The sequence below is a fragment of the Lissotriton vulgaris genome, chromosome 8 (assembly GCF_964263255.1).
Source record: "Lissotriton vulgaris chromosome 8, aLisVul1.2, whole genome shotgun sequence".
Lineage (NCBI taxonomy): Eukaryota > Metazoa > Chordata > Amphibia > Caudata > Salamandridae > Lissotriton > Lissotriton vulgaris.
In genome coordinates, this window is record NC_141696.1 from 1,305,001,905 (window position 1) to 1,305,024,908 (window position 23,004).

General features: G+C 46.9%; 1 protein-coding gene across 4 annotated transcripts in view; it reads left to right on the forward strand.

The window, feature by feature from the left end:
- NPAT (nuclear protein, coactivator of histone transcription) overlaps nucleotides 1-21,463 on the forward strand; it is a 309,386-nt gene extending 287,923 nt beyond the window's left edge. For all 4 annotated transcript variants that reach the window (XM_086935232.1, XM_086935233.1, XM_086935235.1 and 1 more), the window contains one exon: nucleotides 20,631-21,463. In XM_086935232.1, the coding sequence (XP_086791358.1) occupies nucleotides 20,631-20,717 (87 nt within the window). In that variant the 3' untranslated portion in view covers nucleotides 20,718-21,463. The remainder of the gene's footprint in view (nucleotides 1-20,630) is intronic.
- The last annotated feature ends 1,541 nt before the right edge of the window (nucleotides 21,464-23,004 follow it).

Genomic DNA, 23,004 nt, shown 5'->3' on the forward strand with positions numbered 1-23,004 from the left:
TTCATTATAGCACTGTACGTAAGTTTCTTGAACTGGGCTTCTTGTAATGTTGTTGCTCTTGCAGCTCCTAATAAAAAACCTTTGAACACAAAAAAAAAAAAAATCGGAATAAGGTCCAGTGTGTAGAAGCAGTTACACCCTCCAGTACTGATTCCTTCTTGTTTGGAGGTATTGAAGATGATTCTCTGGATGCTGGTACTGGTTCTCTGAGTGTTGATACTGACCCCGCCCCTTGGTTCTGTATCTTGCTCGTGGAGTGCCTTGACGGTTCCCTAAAAAACGATTGCCTCTGTTATAATTTTCAAAAGGGGGTCTCCTGTAACTGGGGCCCCTAGCAAAACTAGGTCCTTCCTCACGCTCTGATTCAGAAGAGTTGGAGAATGTAAGTATCTTCTTGTTGGACTAATGTTGATAGTCACCTTGAAAGGTCGGATCCCCAGGTGTGTTGTAGTACTAGGCTATATTCTTTCCCCTGAGAAACAGCGGATGTCTTTTTTAAGCTTCTCTGTCTTCTTCTTAACACGATAGTCACTAAAGGATTTGAGTTCAGCATTACCCTCATACAGTTTTTTCTTAGCATTACTTGAATTCTGTACAGTAAAGCTTTTTACACAAATTAACTTGTATATAAATTAAAAAAATATTTTTGGGTAAAATAAAAATTACAAAACAGTGATCTTGTAGGACAATGTTGTGTTTTCGAATTTTGGATGTATTACCTATGTATTAAATAATGGGTGGTGAGCAATGGGACCTGATTCAACTGGAAAAAACAATTTTGCTAGGCAGTAAATACTATCGATCAGACATTAGAATTTACAGAGAATAGTGGTGGTGCAATCGAAAATAGTGTGAAACTGAACACAAGGAAGAACGGAGAAGTCATGTAGATGATCATTTGAGATATGGGTGAAAGTGAATAGGAAAAAGATTGGGAATCAGATCATACAAAATAAAGACATAGGAAATAGCATAGTCATGTCACTCTTCTTACATTTGTGAAAGGATGAAGGTGTTTGGTATTTCCCTTACCATTTTTACATGCACATAATCCTTGTCCGAGATCGAAATCCAGATGTTTGTAAGATGCAAATGATCAGACACTCCTCTTAAAAGAATCCATTGCTGTACCAAGGTCTCACATGAAGAACTGCAGATATGGCTGACCCATTCTAATAAAACTCCAACCTCCATTCTCTGCTATTCTTCCATGTACTACATTATGTCGGGTTTTCTAGTATTTTTTTTAAAAAACAAAAGAAGACAGACAGTGCTTTACAAAACATTTCATTAATACATTCCTTATGTGTAATGTTTGTTCGTCTATAGTAGAATGTGGTGATATAATACATTTGGGGCTGCCCCTTCAGGAGCTAGTGGTGTGGGGGTTCTTGATTTGGCATTCTGTATTAATGCTAGGGGTGGGCAGAACTTGTGGAGTTTTACCCTGTGCAATTACTCGGAGTTACCTAAAAATTCCACAGAGTTCCACAAGTGTCTGAATTTGGGTTTATCACACTGCTTACGCTGTTTTTTCGTGCCAGTAGCTTGTCCCGCCCCGTAAAATCATTGTAGACTGCTCCACACGGTGCACCAGAGGGCGTTGCTTCTTTCTTCTGTTTGAGTAGATTTTCTACTAGAGTGCAGCTTTCATGATGCAAGTGACAACTTTCTTAATGCGAGCAGTAGCGACCTGTCACGACCGACTGCAATGAGAAATCTCGCCGGGAAGCGGTCTAGCGTCTGTTCTTTATGGGCTGCTTTTCTGATCACTCGCCACGCCAAAGCTGAACCTATGCCAATAACTGTCGGGGAGACCGCAACTTACTGCCACCGCCACTGCTCGGGGGACAAGGACTACAAGTCCCACCACTCTTTCTGCAGCGCTCTCTGCTGACGCCAGCAGCAAGCGCCAGGAGGCGCTTGAAAGGCAGAGAGCGGCTGGAGTTAGGCGGGCTGCTTTTCTGATCACTCGCCACGCCAAAGCTGAACCTGTGCCAATAACGGTCGGGAAGACCGCAACTTACCGCCACTGCTCGGGGTACAAGGACTACAAGTCCCACCACTCTTTCTGCGGCGCTCTCTGCCGACGCCAACAGCAAGCGCCAGGAGGCGCTTGAAAGGCAGAGAGCAGCTTCTGCCCCGCGGAACGTGCGCTGGTGCGCGCCGGGCGAAGCCCGGGCCAAGTGCGGGTTCGTCTTAGGCTGAGCCACCCCCCTTGCATTTGCAGCCAGAGCAACATTTCACAGTTGGACTGGAAGACTTTGGGAGGAAATATTGCAGACTGGTCTGTATATACCGTTTAGCTGTTCCGCACTGTAGTACCTAGAGTCAGGAGGACTGTCAGATGAATTTAAGGCAGCAATACACTTAGGGGCGAAGAGTCAGAACTACACCAGAATAGCAGTTGTTTTTGAGGCATTGTCCTGGTTGATTCCGCCCCAGATTTCAGTTCACCACCACAGAGTGTCATAAAGTATATCTATGATTTTAGTTTTTTAATATCCACCAGTATGAGTAAGCGAAAGGCGATACCTGCTGCGGTAGGGGGTGGGGTAAAGGGGACTCTTGACGCCTTTCTCACAAGAGCGGAGTTGCTGTTAATTCATGAAATCCAGCTCACAGAAAAGAGACTATCGCTAGACACTAACGTAGATCATAAGCGATCATCCATGGGATCTATAGCAAGGTGTAAATCTCCAAACATAGGGATTTCCCAAGGTCAACCTAAACCAAATTCCAGCAATAGTACAAGTACCCTAGTTCACGCAACCCATATCGCACAGGCGGCTGGTTCACCAGCACATCCCACAGTATGGGTAAGCGGAAACATCAGTCTACTGTAGATCGAGGGGGGGGTCCCTAGAAAATCGGCCAGTATATTTCTTATTTAGCATCTGCTGTACAGGCATTGACCACTGAAATAGCAAATGCCGAAAGAGAACTGGGGCTTGACTCAGAAAATGTACTGACAACAGGGACTTCCTCTATGAACACGACTATGATAAATCAAGTCCCTTTGAAGCCTCTGATAATAATTGAGCCTCTACCGGATAGCCCCAGGTCAAAACACGCTGACACTAAGGTGGATGAACCAGAGCCACTACGAAATTCCCCCAATCAGGCCTCAGGTTCTAGGGGACAGTTAAATAAGTCCAAGAGAGTGGCAAAGAAGACATATAAGAGGGACAGAGCTACTAAGGACACCCCTGCAAAACAAGGGCCTGTCACGATTAAGCTGATGGAGGAAACGGTGCGGATATGGTGGAGGATATTTTCACCTCGCGACTGGAGACTGTGTTAACCAGTATTGCCAAAGACATTATTGACACTATGAATATCTGTGTAGCAGGCATCCTGGAAAAATGTGAACGTTTGAATTCCATCATAGCTTTGCCTAATAGTGTTCCGGGTTTGAAACATGTCCCTCAGCTGGCAAATTCCAAAAGATGCACGGATATTCCAGTTAAGGAGGGAAACTGGAGTCTGCCTCCAGACTCTCCAATAGAAATTAATCCTGCACCTGGGCCCACTAGACTAAAAGGTTCCCATGAGTATAATGGGGAAGGGAAGCTACAGAGGAGCTCTGATAGAAATTGTAATGGCCAAAATTCCCCTGTTCATGTAGGGGGTCACTTGAACTCTATGGAACTACAGAATGAAAGAAAAACACTCACTCAACCCATTATTAACCTTCCTCCTGAGTCGGCCCCGCTGGTCGCAATACTTGTAGGAGAGGTAGAGTACACAGAAACCTTGATAGCAGTCACAAAAAATGGTGTGATACTAACTGCTCCGGAGATAAGGAAATCTCCTCTAGTATTATCATGGCCAGACGGGTCGGATAGTTGGGTAACTCACAGAAAGATCTAAAAGGGGATTGCGTTATTGTTAATTTGAACAAATTTGATGTTGCTGACCGTCTGTTCTGGGACGCCTCAGATATTAAGAGTGGGGAAGGAGAGATCAGGGCCTTACCGTTGGGGTTCTTTTATCCACCCTTTAGAAACCGTAATACAGATACAAGAGCCCCTCCAACACAGACCGCTAGGAGATTAACTCGGACCCCCTATGGCCCCCCCTACTCTAACGTCATAGATTACCAACGCGGTTGGGTTACCCCTAGAGGCGGGCAGTAGTTAAAGTATCTATTACCCAGGCAACTGAGAGAAAGCCCTTTCATAGTTGGAGTGAAGGAGTCCGGGGGGATGTGGAAACAAGCTTACCTCACTTCTCAATCTCCATCATGGCCGCCAAACATAAGGAAGCTGTGCCTAGTCCTCCCTTAGTTTTAGCACCTCACCGGCCTTAAATGGCCAACCAAACGAGGCACACTTGCACAGCGGATTTGCGCTGCCATCGAAGAGGGAGAAGACCATCGTGTTTCTTCCTCCCACCAACTGCCGCTTCCATTGAGAAGTGAGGTAAGCTTGTTTCCACATCCCCCCGGACTCCTTCACTCCAACTATGAAAGGGCCACTCTAAATGTCATTTTTACCATTTAGCATCGAGCTTGCGGACCAAATCAAAGGAGTTATTCCACTCCGCTAACCAAAAGGGAGAAGACCCTTGTGTACCTGTCTCCCACCCGCCGCTGCTTCCAATTGAAGCAAGGTAAGCGTCCATCCTCACCTATCAGTCACGCCAACCCAGACCATGAAGTGCCCGTTCCTGATGGTAAAAACACTTTTTTACCATACAGCACCCCGCTCTCAGAGCCCTAACAGAAATGGAGTAAACAAACCCTCCTACAAGGAACAATTGTACCCTCACGACCCCGATCCAGGACCCGTGAAGGTAATTATCCCCGGCTCTAACTTCAATTGCATGATTAGAGCTACCCCCCTTAATTACAGACCGGCAACTGCCCATAGGCAGTCCCACGCCAAACCAAGCCTCCTAAGGACTTGGTAGGTCAGTGCTTTTCTCATCCACGTTCACCACCACCCCACTTCACCCACGTCCACTGCAATCCTCCCAAAACTTCGCCTGGCAATCAGGATCACAATTAGGCGATCCAAATTGGAGTTCACTGTTTGTCCACCGTCACGAGCACTCTAAAGTCATTCTTCGCTTACCTCGAACCAGAGATGTCACCACCCACCCTATTATGCACTACTGAACAAAACCAAGAAATGAATGACCACCTGATCACCAAGTCACCGCGCCGTTTTTCACTGTGCTAAACAAAAATGCACGCATGTATATAAAAAACCACGGGATGACTCACAACTCACCCTCATCTCAGATAATTCACCATGAGAGGCAGCCAAAAGTGGCCTTTATTTTAAATTATAATTTATACATAAACCTTGCTGAATGCTCTTTAACTTTATGAATTCAGGCGGATGCCTTATGTTGTTTCTTCATTTTTTCTCCCTTCTTCACTCTCACAGGCGTTCGTATTGTAAACAGGCAGTGATTTAAAACAGTCCTGATGATGATCCAGTTTCATTAGGAGCAATAGGGATCGAAACGTTGACGCTTTAAAAACAGTGTGACATGTAAATCATTGTACATATTAAGTTGTATACACTGTTGATTGAGATTTGCGGAATTTTTCATTTAATTCGCAAGCCACTCTCTGGCTCCAAAGAAATCTCTACTTGCCTGTAAAACCTTTTTCTTTCCACTTACCCCTTCTCTCAATCTATGGTTTTTCTATGTTCTTGGGATAGGTACAGGATTGTGCACTATCTAAATGTCCTTATTTGACCCCCTCTAGGTCAATTCATCTTCTGTTATTTCTGAAAATAAAATACTCCTTGCCCGGCTGGGTTTGGAGGTAAATATAGTACTTATTGTGGTCTATATTGCCATTTTTTGTCTATATTGCAACTCCTTAGGACCTATGTTCTTTGTAATAAGGCCATCAAATTGACGGCCTGCTTAGGAGCAGAAAGACCAACAAGGATCCTAACACTCCCAGGTGGTTTGATCATGAATGCTCCCTCGCTCTGAGGGTATTTAAGTCAGCCCTGAAATCCGTACCCAAAGATAGGATGAAGGTGTCAAGCTGTAGGGCGAGGTACAAAAAGACACTGAAATGCCGTAAGATCGCATTGCAGAAGCAGGCCTGGGAGAACCTGAGAGAAGCGGCAGAGTCAAAGGACTCGACCGCTTTCTGGAAAGTTATTAATAACCCGTGTTTCCAGGATTTAAATAAACCTAAGCTGGCATGTCACATTTTGCCAGAAACCTGGCTCGAGCACTACCAGGGCCTCTACAATTATGGCAGTACAGCTGATCTGATCCCAGTAGAAGCAGAAAACGTGAGTCCATCTCAGATAATCTTTTCCCTGGGAGAGATAAAGGCGGGGATTGAGGGGCTGACACGAAATAAGGCTCCGGGCCATGACGGGATCCCCCCAGACCGCCTCTCGAGCCAGAAGGAACTCTGGGCGCCCTCTGGGCGCCCATACTAACCAGGGTAATAAACGCAGCAGTGGAGACAAGGATACCAACGTCCTGGTCTACGGCCACAATAGTTCCCATATTTAAAAAAGGTAATAGAAATAGCCCACAATGTTACCGGCCCATTTCACTCATTGATGTGACTATGAAAGTTTTAGGAAGGGCCGTTCTTCAACCGATTAATGGACTGGGCGGAAGAACACGATATTATTACTGATACCCAGAATGGGTTCAGGTATGGTCGCTCTACCTCAGATCAATGTCTCAATTTATATCTCCTGGTAGCCAAGTACACTGTGGCTAGTGAGGGAACAGTGTACTTGGCTTTCATGGATCTGACGGCAGCATTTGATCGAGTAAATCGGAAGAAACTGTGGGATCTATTGGGGGCTATGGGAGTCGATCCAGGACTGGTAAAAATACTAAGAGCATTGCACCAGAACACCTCTGCCCAGGTCAGATATGACGAGGAGGGAAATACCACCGACCCCATTCCATGTTCAAGGAGAGTGAGGCAGGGCTGCATCCTGGCTCCCTTCCTATAAATGGTCTAGCTCAGGCGCTGGTAGCTTTAGGGGTGGACTGTCCACAGATAGGAAGGAGACGGATTCCCGTGTTGCTGTAAGCGGACGACGCGGTGCTTCTGGCTCGCACTGCGCGAGGACTCCAGTGCTTTATAGACGGCTTCATCCGTTTTATGGATAGTCTAGATCTGTCACCGAACCTCACCAAATCATACATCATGTAGATGGGAAAATTACCAACCAGGAAAACTAATTACACAATAGGCACTCATAGACTGGAAAAAGTCAAGGCATTTTCATACCTGGGTATCCTATTTGACAGCCGCCTTCGTTTTAAAGCTCTTGCAGACGAGAAATGTAATACATTAATTAGCTCCACCGGGGCAATTCTGAATTTCGCAAAAAGGCTAGGCTGTTGGTCCCCGGAGCAAATATTGAACTTGTATAGCTCTGTAAGTTGTGCTAAAGTCTTGTATGGCAGCGAGGTTTGGGGCTTTATCGACCCACAAAAGCTTCAAATAGAAGAAAATAAATATCTGAGACGGGTACTGAAAGTTCCACAGAGTACATCTTCCTACATTGCTCACAAGGAATTGGGCCTTGTTCATATCAGTGACAGGTTGCAATGGAAACCCTTTACATGCTGGATTAAAATATGGACAAATCCGGAGGCCGCATTAACCGCATCGCTGCTGCGGTGATTTTTGCGCTGTGCGGCATTTTTAAAATTACCGCGATACATGACGAGCTCAGCTCGTCATCCGCACACGTCACCCGTGGCTGATGACGAGCTGAGCTCGTCATCAGCATCGAGGGGGTTAAGCAAGCAGATAATATCCGACTGCATAGCCCGGGACCGGGATTGTAATATTCCCTGGTTCAAATACATCAGGGAAAATCTGACGACCTTGGGCCATGTTGAATATTTTATCCATCCAACAAAACTGTTACCCCGGGACAAGGGCCCCATTAAGACAGAATTTTTAAATAGAGCAGCAGCAAAAAGGGAAGACGGGGAGCTGACCAAGCTATCGGTGAGAATTCACCAACTAACCAAGTCGTGTCTGGGCATGGAACCGTATCTGTCCCAAATTCACAACTCCCAGGATAGATTTCTCATGACCCGCTTCAGGCTAAACTTGCTCCACCATATTTTGGCAGTTCCTGCAGGGTACACAACGCAACCAGAGATGAAGGGTCCATGCGGCTGCGACCGACGGTCTCCGCAGGAAACGCTTCACTTTGTTTTATTATGCCCTTTCTATACTTACCCTAGGAGATTATTTTTAAAAGGTATTTTAAAGAATGCCAGGTTTAAACAGTCAAAGGTGGCCCTACTGTTTCTGAAATTGTCTGCAGAGCCCCTTACACTTTTTTATACAGTAAATTTCTTAAGACTGGCTGTGAAATGCAGAACTAGCAGAGGCAAGGGATAAACGTTTCTGTTTTTAATACCCGTTATTTAGGGAATGGGAGGGTATTCCTCTGGTACACATGAATTATCCATTTGTGTTTTGATCTTGTCATTTCTTAATGCAACATGTAATTAAACTTCTTGATGAACCACTCTAACCTAGGACACTTTATGCCAGCCCTTTGAGATGACCCTTGTGATGAACCAGTCATATTTCTTGAATTGTTTGTATATAGATTTTTAGCATGGTTTTAAAATGTCCAAGATGTTCTTTTTTAATATTGTACTTTTTATGGTATTGTTTTATGCCAAATAAAGTATTTTGAGGACGTGCTTGAAAAAAGTCCACCACGTTGCGGTTGGCAGAGTTTTTGCCAAACTCCACGGTCCAAGTGGAGTAGGCCAAACTCCACAAACTCTACCAAAGGAGCGGAGTTTACCCCCACCCCTAATTAAAGCTGCATTTGCTCTGCATGTTCTGAGCATACTTTACTTGTGGATTTGTAGAGTGCAAGCGAATCATCCCCGGGAGAGCATCTTTGGTGATTATGCATAGCTTTTGATTGCGTAAAGATGGGAAGTTTCGCAAAGCTTCTTTTAGTATTTCAGAAGTTGTACTGTCCAAGCATGTGTTGCAAGGTCTGACATTTTTCCCCTCCATTTGGAATGATATTTCAACACAATTGTTTTGTTTAAATCTGTTTTTATTGATTTTGTTGAAGAAACAGGTTTATATTTAGGAAGCTTACAGCTCAGAATTTGAGACATCAACTATAGTTCAATAATATTGTTACATGTGACATACAAGAAGACAACATAAGAAGTCCGCATTCACCGCAAAGAGGAGAAGTACATATGTTAATATATTAGCATAAGATCACATTCAGGTGTCAAGCGAAAATGTTACTAAGTCCTCGTTTGCTTCTACCTGTGGAGCTGATAACATGGGATGAGAACATGGGAGAGGGCCCATCACTAGGCCATTGTCTCTGCAGTACATCACATTAGTGAAGGAAGGAAAGAAAAGTAGATAACAATGTGGAAGAGAAATACAAAACGGTCCAACTTGGGTTTCCCCTGCTTCCTTCCAATCCCCCAAAAATATATTAAGGTACATATAACTCATTAATGACCGCAGCTGATATTTGCTACAGGTGGGGGCTATTACAGCGCTGCTATCTCTGCAATGTAGTGTATAGCAGCAAACTAGATTACCGTGTGTATGCCACTTGTTCCCGGCTTCAGATCAGTGTACTCAGAGTTTGAGTACTTGTCTAGTCTGAAGTCTTGTAATACAGTGTCCCAATTGGCAACTATATTTATCTTACGCAGCCCCAGAGTGTCTTCCTTGTGTAGTGTGACACTTTTGGCCTGTGCCACACTAGCAGCGATTGCTTCCATGCCAGTAATGGGGGTGATTCAGGTGATTTCCATCGCCTGATCAAGAAATCGGGATGTGACCCTTTGCTTCTTATTTCTGCGAATGAGTCCTAAGATGCATACCTCGCTCGTGTGCAGGTGCGTGCTGCCCATGCAGGCAGTCAGTTGGGCGTTAAGTGTTTCCAGTAAGTGGGAAGATGAGGACATGACCAAACAAGTGGAAGAGGTCGATCTAGTGAATGGCATCTGGGACAGTGTTAATTTATAGTACCTGTTAATTTTTGCGGGCGTGAGATAGGCTTGTTGGGTTATGTAGTATTGAATGAGGCCGAAGCGGGCATTCTGAGGGACGTGTGTCGGACTCTGCAGCATGGAGACCCACACTTTATCTGTATAGGGACGGGCCAGGTCCTCCTCCCAGCGCTGCCTCAGGAGTATGAGAGTTACTGCTGTGTGTTGGCGAAGGGCGTCTGTGAACCATCTCGTGAGATGTCAACCCATTCCCATAACATGTAGGTACTGCAATGTGAGGTGCATGGAAGATTCCCTCGTCATGTCACCCCAGTTATGGATACCTGAACACAATCCTGCATCTTTAGCATTAAAATGACTTCAAAACATAATTTCTGAAGAGTGGGTGTCGGCCATTGTTGCCTTCTATTTTATTTTCCTGAAGTTAGGTTTTCTTTGTTTTTCTGACATAATGTTTCTGAAAGCGAGTGGGTATATGGGCAGCATTGATCAATACAAACGACAAAAGCTCACCAGACTCCTAACATATGAGCTAGGAAAATCCATCCCACTGACATTCTGAAGCTTTTAATACTTTTAATAGAAAGAAAAACAGAACCCTTTGTTGGAAGCAACAGTAGGGGGGAATCTACTTGCCCGTCCTATTCTTCGAGATCCCTTTGGGTCTAGAACAGTCAATAGATTCTTAATAGGCTGTATTCAATGTTATGCAACTGACTCAGAGCCTCCTTCCTTATGACCGTGTGAAAGGTCCCAACTGACCCTGCCAGACAGCGAGGAAAGCCGATACAGCCAGCGTTGTTGCATCAGGTTGATTTCAGGCAACTGGCAGTTCTGGACTAAAATAAAATCCAATATATCATCCTGTGAGATCATGTGTGAGACCTAGGCGCCAACGGATTCTAATCTTGGTACACTGTCCAGTAGTGGAAGAGCATTAAGGGCAGGTTCTACAGGAGTTCCTTTTGATATGAGAAGTATAATAGCTGGTAAAATAGCGCATTGAGTTAACATTTGCTGCGGACATCTGTTGGGATCTGCAGGTCACAGCTGTGAATATGGTAACACCAATTTAGCAACTCATCTTCCTGAGGTCGCTAAATTGAGTACAATAAAATTGGGTAATAGTAATACCTGTTACAGCACTTAGAATCAACAGAAGTGCAGTATGAAGCGATATATAAACGAAAATAGGACAAATCGTATGAACATCCGAGGAAGGAAATGGCTGAGATACCTAATGCTTATTTTCCAAGAATGAGATATCTATAGACAGTCATTTAACACTATAACTATTTATGAAAAAGCAAGGAGGGCACTAGCGTAGAACATGCATGCCTGATTGAATGAAAAAATTATTGTCTTTCTGGTCCTCTAACCTATGTTTTGTATCATATTCCAAAGCTTAAGAGGTACCAGCACATCCTCCAGCTTATTGCTTACTATGTTTACTGTTTTTATGGTTACTATGTTACCATTTCCTATGTTTACATCATGTGTACTGTGCTAGCTTTAGGCCTATCGTTGCTGACCCCCGAGTGTAAACGAAGATTTAAGCCCGGTCTTTCGATGACAACTTCTCCATACACATGTGCTAGAAAGATTAGCTGCTCATAAAGGTGGTTGCCTCGTTACGGCAGACTCCCATCTACAGAAGAGGGGTTTCCTTCTTGACTCAATTGGCTTCTCTCCAAAATCTTGGACGTGTTACCTTGTTCGATGCATGTATTTTTTCAAACAAGCATAGTGAGATTCTACATCAGATAATTAGTTCTACTCTTACACCTCAACACCTGTGGGCAGTATTTTATTTTGTGATTTTAGAGCCTCATCTGTACTTTTTCTAGTATCAAAAGCTGCGTTGGCAATGCTTTCTCTCCATTATTTACTCCGATTCTGCAAACCATAATCAGTTTAGGATAACCTGCTGCACTGCAAGGTCTATAGTCGATTATCCGTGTAATGGACACTGCATTGTAATGCACATGTTGGAGGATCTACATCACAAATCACTCCTCTATAAGTGACATGAGGCTCCCATTTCTCTTCTTTTAATTGAGCATCAGATTGGCAACTGCGATTAATTTAAATGAATGCCCTTAGATGAATCAATCTAACTAAAAATATAAACACGACGTGGCTATCAAAGCCATTAATAAATAATATATTAAAAATAATTGCAACATTGTGGTGGTATTTTAATAATTAATTGAACTGAAGGGTGAATTCAGTCTCTGTCGACCAGCCCCTCTCTTCTAGCCCGTAGCTAAACTTTCTTAGCACCAAAACTGCCTTACTGAGTTTTGTAGATGTCCTCTAGGCCACCTAACTTAGCCGAACAACAGAATTGTTGTTGGTTAACATCTGCCCTTGGAGGAGGTCTCTCTCTCTCTCTCTCTCTCTCTCTCTCTCTCTCTCTCTCTCTCTCCCTCTCTCTCTCTCTCTCTCTGTCTCTCTCTCTGTCTCTCTGTCTCTCTCTCTGTCTCTCTGTCTCTCTGTCTCTCTGTCTCTCTGTCTCTCTGTCTCTCTCTGTCTCTCTCTGTCTCTCTCTGTCTCTGTCTCTCTCTGTCTCTGTCTCTGGGCGTTCCTGAACTGATAAGGACCTACTGACTCGGAAGAGCCAGTGACTTTCACTAGGAATGTCTGTAGCACAGCTTTTATGAACCTCCCAGAAAGCTGAAGTGCCTCTCCGCCTAATACATGTCTATCGCAGGCGTGAGTAAAGTATTCAGATTATTTTGAAAATATCAGACCTCTTGAACAATGATATGAAATGCTTGAATTAGAATATGAATTCTGTTGTGCATTCACTTAATTAGGCATGCATTATAAATCCCATTTATACATATATATAAATAATTAATATATCAAGCTATAATAAAGGAAAGGTTACATATTGTGCATATGTAATCAGTACTAAATGCAGCACATGTTTAAAAATAAAGTGCAGTCAGATACTTGAATATATGAAATGTAATGGGGGTATTTTAGCAGAAAACTCCAAGATTTCTCAGGAGTTGATCGCTCTCTAATATCAACTATGGGTGGAATGTTTTCTGATAATGGGTAATTCTGCCTGTGGACATTTGCACCAGCAAGAAACATGCACAGTAATTTTCAATAGGAGACATTTTTCATCCTAAATTATACAGTGATAGTCAAAAGTATTTTCTACTCTGGTTAGTTTTTCCTGCTGTGCTGCTCATACTGGTGGTGCCACAGATGCTGAAGATGCCCTTTATGATCCTCATTCAATGGAGTGGATAAGAACGATGTGGCATATGGAACTTCAGGGCTTCTCAAACCATCCACTCTGGTACATTTCTATAGGAAAGAGCCTTCTTGTTGCAAGTGGTGTAGTGGTTTTCTCGTTCTAACTTGTGGGATTTTATCGCATTATACATCTGGGAGAGACACATTAGTGATAGATTCCTTACCAAGGAATATCCCCAGGCGTCAGACTGGATCCAGAAAGTTTGCTTAGCCGTACCCCTGTGCGTCCTGCGGCTCCGCGTCCGTCACTGGCATCGTCAGCGCCGAGATGACGTCACGAAGAGTACTTAGGCGCCACCCATGCACGCTGACGTCAGTTCTTTCTTTTTCCGTGCCAGCAAGCGCAGATTCCGATTGAGCACATACCTTAGTCACTTTTTTACTACTCTTTTGAGACTTTTGTCTCTCCCCTTTTTTCTCCTGGTGCACGTAGGGATACCCGGCTTTAAGTCTTGTGGGACATGCTGCCGTTGGTGGCGGACCCCCACGATGTGTGCCTCTACTACCTGGAGATGGGTTACGACTCCCAGATCTGCTGGGACTGTCGAGCCATGGCCCTGAAAGCCTTGCGGGAGCGGCGTAGGAAATTTTTTAAGTTCGGCATTCGTCACACCGCCACTCTGGGTCCAGGGGCTGTTCCCGCGACCACTTGCAGGACCAGAACCGTCGCTCCTCGGGCTCCAAGTCTTCGCCTTCGGATTCCGGTAAGCGACGCCATAAAATGAAGTCGAAGCGTGTTCGTTCTCCGACATCCCCCCGTCGCTACTCGGAGGTGGACGAGGGAGATAGGGGTTCTGCCCCTGTGTCTCCTCTGAAGCCTGGGTGTCCCGCGGCCTACCCGAAATACCCGGGTCCGTCGGCGACTCCCGAACAGATGCAAGAGTTTCTTGCTGCCATGGACCGTCTTTTTAGGCCTCGGGCTCCCACTGATGCGCCTTCAGGCCTCGCGGTCCGGTGTCCAGATCCTGTTGGCCCGGCAGCTCCGGCGCCACAGGATCCTGCGCCGCTGGGTCCAGCGCCACGGGGTGCAGCCGTCCTCTGCTCCACCCCCGGTGCCGCACTGGGTGCCGTTTATCCCACCTCTGCCCCGGTTCCAGGACCGCATTGGGAAGCGGCTCCGGCCGGCGCCGTTCATCCCTTTTCCGGCTCTGCCTCCGCAACCTGCTCCCTCTACGCCAGAGGCGGACGATGACTGGGACGGGTCCGAGGATCCGCTGGCCCAGCAATGTGATTCCGAGCAAGATGGGTGGACGACCTGGAAGACGCAGGCAACCTCTGTCTCTTCTGACCCAGAATTGGCCTCTCCTCCGCCTACTATGGAAGAGGGTGCTTCCTACACCATGGTGCTCTGTCGGGCTGCGGAGGCTCTCAACCTCCCTACAGTGGCCCTCAAAATCAACCTCCTTACTGAGGTGCTCCAGGCCGCGTCTGCATCGTCGGAGCCACTGCTTCCTTCCAATGAGGCTTTACCAAAGTCCTCTTGGGGACTTGTTTGAGATCAGCCAAGGGGGCAACGGTGGATAAAAACGTCGCCAGGCGTCACCGCCCGGCGCCTGGTGATCCCGCCTTCCTGACCACTCAACCTACGCCTGAGAGCCTGGTCATTCAGCCCTTGACGTCGCAGAGTACCTTTCCCACGGCTACGCCGGATAAGGATTCTAAAAGGCAGGTACAATTTAGTAAGAGGTTGTTCTCCTTGGCCAGCTTAGGGCTGCTGTCGGTTAACACCGCCCTCTTGTTGGGCCGTTACTCCCACGCAGTGTGGGATTCTGTTGCTCAGGTCTTGCCTCCGTGTTCTGAGGAGGTCCAGGCTGGCCTTTTCCAAGCGATTGCTGAAGGTAATGATACGGCTAAGTTTGCCATCAGGTGTGGTTTGGACACCGTTGATTTGTTGTGCAGGGCAATTTCAACGACTGTAGAGTTGCGGCGCCATGCCTGGTTGCGTTCGACTGGGTTCTCGTCCGATGTCCAGGGCTCGCTCATGGACATGCCCTTTGATGGCTCCTGCCTCTTTGGCGATAAGGCCGACAATGCACTGGATCGCTTTAAGGACTCAAGGGCCAAGGCCAAGTCCTTGGGTCTTTCTACAAAGAACTCTACCACTCCTGGGTTTCGTTCCTTTCGTGGACAGGGGAGAGGCACCCAGGCACGCTCCTTTACCAAGCCTGTGCAGAGCCAGCCTTCGCGCGGCGGTGGCTTCCGCAGGGGCGGGCCGGGACCCAGCATGCGGGTCAGTCTACCTCTACCCCCACTGTTTCGGCCTCCAAGCCTTCCTACTCCGAGCTTCAGGGAGCACCCCACTCCGGTAGGTGGCAGGGTCCGCCACCATCTCCACCACTGGCGTGAAATTACATTGGACAGGTGGGTGCTGCAGATAATCTGCAAGGGTTATTCCCTTCCCTTTCAGTCCTCCCCTCCAGCCATGCCACCTCGGTGCCACGACATGTCGGGGGGATCATTCGGTTCTTCTCCAACAGGAAGTCACGGCCCTCTTGGCAAAAGGGCCATTGAGTGCGTTCCTGGGCAGGAAGTAGGGAGTGGTTGTTATTCCCACTACTTTCTGGTCCCCAAGAAGGACCAGGGGGGCCTGCGCCCCATCTTGGACTTCCGGGACCTCAATCTCTTCCTCCGGAAGGAGAAGTTCAAGATGCTGATTCTGGCTCAGGTCTTGGCTGCCCTCGACCCTGGATGGTAGCGTTTGACTTGCAGGACGCATATTTTCACATCCCCGTCCTGCCGGCCCACCGGCGTTACCTGCAGTTCACGGTAGGCCAGGAGCATTTTCAGTTTACCGTGCTCCCCTTCAGCCTTACTAGCACCCCTTGGGTGTTCACGAAAGTTATGGCGGTGATCGCAGGTCAGGGGTATCAGTCTTTCCCTACCTCGACGACTGGTTGTTGAAGGCGCCCACCTTCATACTACGGCCGACCTCCTGCATTTGCTGGGGTTCTCCATCAACGTGCCGAACTCTCACCTGAGTCCCTCTCAGATGCTCCCCTTCATCGGAGCGGTTCTGGACTCGAAAGCAGTTTCGGGTCTATCCTCCCTAGCAGCGAGTCCAGGATATTCAGGCTATGATTCCGATCTTTCAGCTTCTATCCCGGATTTCAGTCAGGATGACCCTCCGGCACCTGGGCCTGATGGCCTCCTGCCTCCTGTTAGTGCAACATGCCAGGTGGCATTTGCGGCTCTGCAGTGGGACGTGAAATTCCAGTGGGAGCAGCATCAGGGCAAACTGTCACACTATGTCCAGATCTCGAAGGGCACTGCCCGACACTTGCAGTGGTAGCTCACGCATTGCGATTGGGTCAATGGCAGATCCCTCTCCATTCCCCAACCGGAGCACACAGTGGTGACTGATGTATCCCTCCTGGGATGGGGAAGCCACTTAGGAGAGGTGGAGATCAGAGGCCTCTGTTCTTCGGCAGAGTCCCGGCTCCATATCAACCTTTTGTGGCTTCGGATGATCCGACTGGCACTGAAGGCATTCCTTCCCTCTGTCCCGGAAGTGTTGTGCATGTGTTCATGGACAACTCCACCGCCATGTGGTATTCCAACAAACAGGGTGGGGTGGGGTCCTGGATCCTATGCCAGGAGGCTCTGCGCCTCTGGGCATGGCTGGAACGTCAAGGCATTACCTTGGTGGTTCAACACCTGGCAGGTTCTCTGAACGCCCGCGCAGATGAACTCAGCCGCCGGTGCTTGATGGATCACGAATGGCGTCCGAACTCTGACGCGGTGCAAGGTCTCTTTCAGCAGTGGGGAGAACCTTGGTTAGATCTATTCCCCACCGAAGAGAACGCGCAATGTCATCAGTTCTACACGTTGGAATTTTCAAGGCGGCACTCGCTCGGAGACGCTTTTCGTCTCGGGTGGAGCTGCGGTCTATTGTACGCCTTTCCGGCTATACAACTTCTGCCCAGAGTGCTGAAGAAGAACAGGCGTGACAAGGCCCAAATTATTCTTGTGGCTCCGGACTGGGCTTGAAGAGTATGGTATTCCGAGCTACTCCGTAGGAGCATCGATCCCCCAATCCGTCTGCCTCTTCGGGAGGATCTTCTGTCGCAGCAGCAGGGGACGGTCCTCCACCCGAACCTGTCCAGCCTCCACCTCATAGCGTGGAGATTGAGCGGCGACAGTTAACGGCTTTCAACCTTCCTCCCTAGGTCTGTAATGTCATTCTGACAGCCAGGCGTCCCGCCACTAAAACGGTGTACGCCTGCCAATGGAACAAATTTGTGGCATGGTGCACAGCAGAGGCTGTGGATCACCTTTCTGCCCCTATTTCTGAGGTTCTTCTGTCCTTGGCTCTGCTGGGCTCTGCTTTGGGCAGTCAAAGGTTATCTTTCTGCCATATCTGCCTTTCTAAGCCTTCCTGATCAGCCTTCTCTTTTTAAGTCCCCGGTTGTTAACCGTTTCCTCAAAGGCATTAGACACACGTTTTCTCCCGTGCCTTTCATAATGCCTCGGTGGGACTTGAATCTTGTCTACTCAATGTGAGCGCCTTTTGAGCCCCTTTATAACTGTCCCTTACATCTTCTCGCCTAACCCCTTCCGTGCTGATGACAGAACGGTTCCGTCATCAGCATCGGCTGAGCTGTGCTGATGACGGAACCGTTCCGTCATGACTCCGCCCGCGCAATGCGGAGTCAGCACAGGCGGAAAATACGCCCCGCACGGAAGGGGTTAAAGATGGCTTTACTGGTAGCTATCACCTCTGCCAGAGAGTGAGTGAGCTCCAGGCTCTTTCTTCCAAACCTCCTTTCAGTTTATCCCGACAAGGTGGTTCTAAGGACCCGTCCTTCTTTTTTCCAAAAGGTTGTCCTTCCACATCGGGCAGACCATCCCTTTGCCCACCTTCTTTCCGCCTAAGCATCCTTCCAGGGAAGAGGAGAGGCGCCACCGTCTGGACCCAAAATGTGCACTTGCATTCTATCTGCAGCGTACACCGCCGGGTACACTGGAGCGGTTACTGGGGGCGCTGAGATGACGACCACCACCACTTGCGTCCTAGGAGAATGGGGCAGGGTCGGAGCTGGGTGGGCTAAAGAACGGCGCCGACTCGACCTCCGACGAGGCAACCGCCTGCGTAGAGGGCCGAGAGGGACCCGGGGAGGAGCCACCAGGGCTGGAGAGGAAAGCCGCCGGCGCCGTAACGGCGTTGGCTCGTCCTCCGGTAAGGCAGCCACCTGCCCAGAAGACCAAGGGGGACTCTGGGACGAACCGTGAGTCCAGGTGACCTCCTGCGACACCACAGGGGCCCCCTTGGGGATTTGCGGCGAGGCAGAGGCGCCGTGGGTGGAAGAGGTGAACAGCACCTCGACGACACACACCCCCAAACACCTGAAGCCAAACTAGTCGGCGCCGGGGTCGAAACCGCCGGCGACTCCGCAGAAGGGCCCGTACATGGCAATGTCTCTGGAAGAGGATGAGGGGCCAAGGAAGCCTGCGGAACCGTGGCGTAGGCCTCTATTTGGGCCCTAGTCGCCCCGACGGCAGGAAACGGCGGGTAGGGTGGCGACGAGCGATGTCCCATGGGGAACTTGCGCCCTCTGCAGGATGGGACCCAGGCCTCAGTGACAAGCTGTAAGACTTACCGGTGGGCGAGCGACGCCCATGGGGCCTCAGTGAAGGACGATGCCGTATTCTGAATCTGCAGTTTCTGGACCCTTCTGAGGCAGGGGACGGACGCAGTGACAAGACAGACCTTGACAGGTGGGCCGAAAGTAGTTTCATCCAGCGCTCCCTTCGGGACTTCGGCTTCAGATACTGGCAAGCGTCGCAGTCCATAGGATCATAGTGCTCGCCAAAACACCACATACAAATAGGGTGAGGGTCCGTCGCCGACATCTGACGCGTACAAGAAGTACACGTCTTTAAGCCCGATGGCATTCGCACACTGTTACTCAACGCAATAGCGTGAAAAGAAGGCCTGAAAGCAGGTCAGGAACACGATCCTGATCCGCGTTGCATGCAGAAAAGAAGGAAAACTGACGTCAGCAAGCCGGGGTGGGGCTTATGTGACCTCGCTGACAGCACGCCCGCAGACGACGTCAGGGCAGAGTCACGTGGTTCGCCCCCGGTGCGCAGAGATGCTGTAGCAAAGTAAAATTTCCGGATCCAGTCTCACGCTTGGGGATAATTCTACATCAAGGAATCTGCGGCTAGTAGTCTCTTCCAGATACATTGTTACTGAAGGTAAGTAACTTGTACGTTAAGTATGATCCGCACTATGTTCAATTGGTTGTATATTGTGACTAGGAAACAAATGGCATGCTGATTGATTATTTGTAGGCATCTGGTTGTTGTGATTAGCTGTACATTTTTGGACAGGGTATCTCTTCTATCCCAGGTTTTCGATGCCTTTCTTAGTATGCTCTACTACAGAATATGCAAGTAGCCTCTTCCAATCCTGTGTGCCTGGACCTCTACAGAGCTCCTTGGTGCTTGTGTTGCTCATTTGTGGTAGTTTTGGCAGAATGGAGGCAGCGCAGTGGACCCATGTCACACTCACCCTCTTCGGACACTCTCCTCGCCTCATTCAGTTCACGTGCGCTTGAGATGCTGAAATCCGGGCATCGCTCCTGAGATCCCGGCATCGCTGCTGAGATCCCAGGCTTCATCACGTTGCCCTTTGTACATTGTCAAATGTTTTCAGTAGTTCTAACTCGTGCTGGACAACCACAAGTGTGAGCGAAGGGAGACCCAGGATTAATAATTCAGGAGTCACTACGAAAAGTATTGTGTATTCATTTCGCTCTGCATCATGTAGCTTAAACTAAAATATGCAGGTCACCTTGACACTTCTAGAAAACATGTTAGAAAGAATTGGTGGCAGTTTGTTGCGTACAAAGACATCTTAAACATAAAGGCTTTTGGTTTGCCTTTTTAATGTTGGAACAATGCTACTGTAGTGATGCGCCAACACGTGGCCTTTGGACACCTCTACTATCTATTAGTCTGAACCGCTGATGGTTGGATTCGCTCTTCTTGTGTCTTGGTTTGTTAGGCTAATTTCATTCGAACCATCATTCATATTTATATTCCATCACTAGGGAACGCTTTCAAGATTATGATAATGATGACACTGGGAGTTATTTAAGTGCCTCATGAACAATCTGCAACCTCTGTGAATCTCTCCCAAATGGACGGTCTCAGACGTCAGATCAAAAAGTGCTTGGCATGAAGAGGGGAGTAGGGGAAAAGTGAGAGACTCGGTAGAAGGGTGCGGGCGGACTTCATCTAGGAACAGGTAGTCGATTTCACCCTGTTGAGCAAAAATCATTGAGAGAAAGTTTGTATTCCAACGATAAGCTGTTATTTGCAATGGTTTGGAAGCGTTCCGATTTAATTCGAAGTATTCTTCCTTGCAGAAACAGAAAAAGAAAAAGCTTCTGGATTCGTTTCCAGCTGGTATGGACGTGGATAAATTTTTATTGTCTCTGCACTACGATGAATAAGACATTGGAAGAAGTCCACAGTCAGCAAGGACAGTGCTGCGTTTTGTTAGCTGTTTCTTTTATAGCAGGAAATCATGCTATATCTATGACCGGTTTTGTAAATAGAATCTTTATTTTAGTTTCTCTTTTTTTAAATGTGTAAATATTTGTAAGCACTTATAAGTGTGAATTTGCAAATGTGTACAGTTATGCAGATATTTTGCACATTATAAATATTGTAAGAATAATTCTCAAGCTGGTGAATCTGCAAATAACCAAATGCTTTTTTGCTTGTTACTGTCCATCAGTTATTGTTGATTACTGTGGACTATCTGTTAATGGTTGAAAAGTTTGTTGCGACAGACATACATGTTACTTTGAAATAGCCTTTTTGTTATTGAAACCTCAGTTCCTACCCAACAGCAAACCCTGTAAATTGTTTCGGTGGTGGCATTAGTCATGAACCCAGACAGCCCTTCTACTTACTTTGTACCACAGTTTGAAGGATGTGTTAACAATACTGCTTTCTGCTTAGTCACTATACTTTTGTATTTCACTGTTGTGACAGCATTTGACTGTTTCCATAGTATACTGAACTATAGCGCAATGACAGTTTTGTAAACATGAGCTTAATACATGAAAGGCTTTCAGACACTAACAGATAGTTATTGCTCTATCTGAAGGGGTCTCGAACAATCTGCAGTCAGTCACACGTGTGGCAAATGTTCACTTTACATTTTGCAATAAAGATTTGCTGCTGATTTGAATATTGTGCTGTGTTTTGTTTACGTTTCTTAGCATTTATGCCTGGGCTTGTTTAAGCATTGAAAGGTAAAATCAAGTTGGGGGTTCAGGATGTCCACAAGGAGCAATTTGAGACCAGTTTACATATTTTGATAATCATTACAAAACATTTACACGTTTGTTGGTTGTGCTGAACAACTACAGCCTGGCCTAGGAAAGCCTCGGACTCAAAAGAAATGCTTGGTCATTAGTTTGTTATAATTTAAACAGGTTTGTATGGTGGAGTAACAATCTGATGCTATACTGTAGTAACACATTGAACGCAGGAATTACCACACACCTCCTGAAGAGACTGCAGACCATTCAGAACTCAGCGGCCAGACTCATCCTCAACCTCCTCAGACGGACCCACTTCACCCCTCCACTCCACTGGCTCCCCGTGCACAAGAGATGCCAATTCAAGATTGACTCACGCCCCTCTATTTGACCTTTTTTGCTGGTTTTTCTGACCTCTGTTTGACTTTTCTGCTCGTTTTCTGCCCTCTGTTTTACCTCCTTCTGCTCGGTTATGCCTTTCCTGCTTGTTTTGCCTTTTTTGCTTGCTTGTTTTTAAGCCGTCTGTTTGGCCTTTTTCTGCTCGTTTCTTCCCTCTTCCCACTGTTTCCTTAAGACCTGCCTTTTCGATGGAGACCTCAGACTCCTGCGCCCAGAATCCCCCTGGGGTGACAGTGTTGCACTCTACAAATGCTTATTGATTGAAGATCATCTTCCAGAGTACTGCAGCCACACTCATGTTTTCTAGAAGAACACTAAAGGACAGAGAGAAGATCAGGCCACATTGACTCCAGCGAAGAAAACTACAATAAGTGATTGCTAAGAGGAAATTGGGAAGCTCATTCTTCCACCAGAACGCCCTCTTCCCAGTTGCTTTTTTAGGTTTTGCCTGCACAGCGCTTGGGCTGTGCTTGAGAAATCTATTGTTTTTAATATGTGTTAGAAGGGGTTTCTCCGATTAGTTCCCAAGGTCAAAGTACTCATCCCAATAAGCTTTAGTGGGTGGAACATTTTTTTCTTACATTAAAGCTGCAAAGCATTTACCGTTTACAGATACTTATCTTTTCCTGACTACACGCATTTACAATATTTATCTTCTACTCAAGCTGTTCACACTTCTTAAGCCCTATTCACTGTTTAGACTTCGGGGACTGTTAAATTATAAGATAAGATCTCTTCCCTGGGAAAAGGCAGACCGATTTTAACACTATGTGAGAATACTTGCTTTTTTATTATTTGCAGATGCTTTAGCCTTAGAACGTTTGTGACATTTCCTGTTCATGCATCAGTACATTATTTCGTAGGCATTATCAGAACGATTTTACTACTATACAGGGAGTCACAATGGCAGTTAAAACAGGCTTGATTTTAATGGTGCAGCAGTTGCAGTAGCTCCAGACCCAAAAGATGTCATAACTCCTCTAAACACCTAATATTGCTATATTTTACTACTAAACAGGCATTCGCAGTTGCAGTTTCCTTTCAGTTAAGCTGGGAATAATTTGAATGG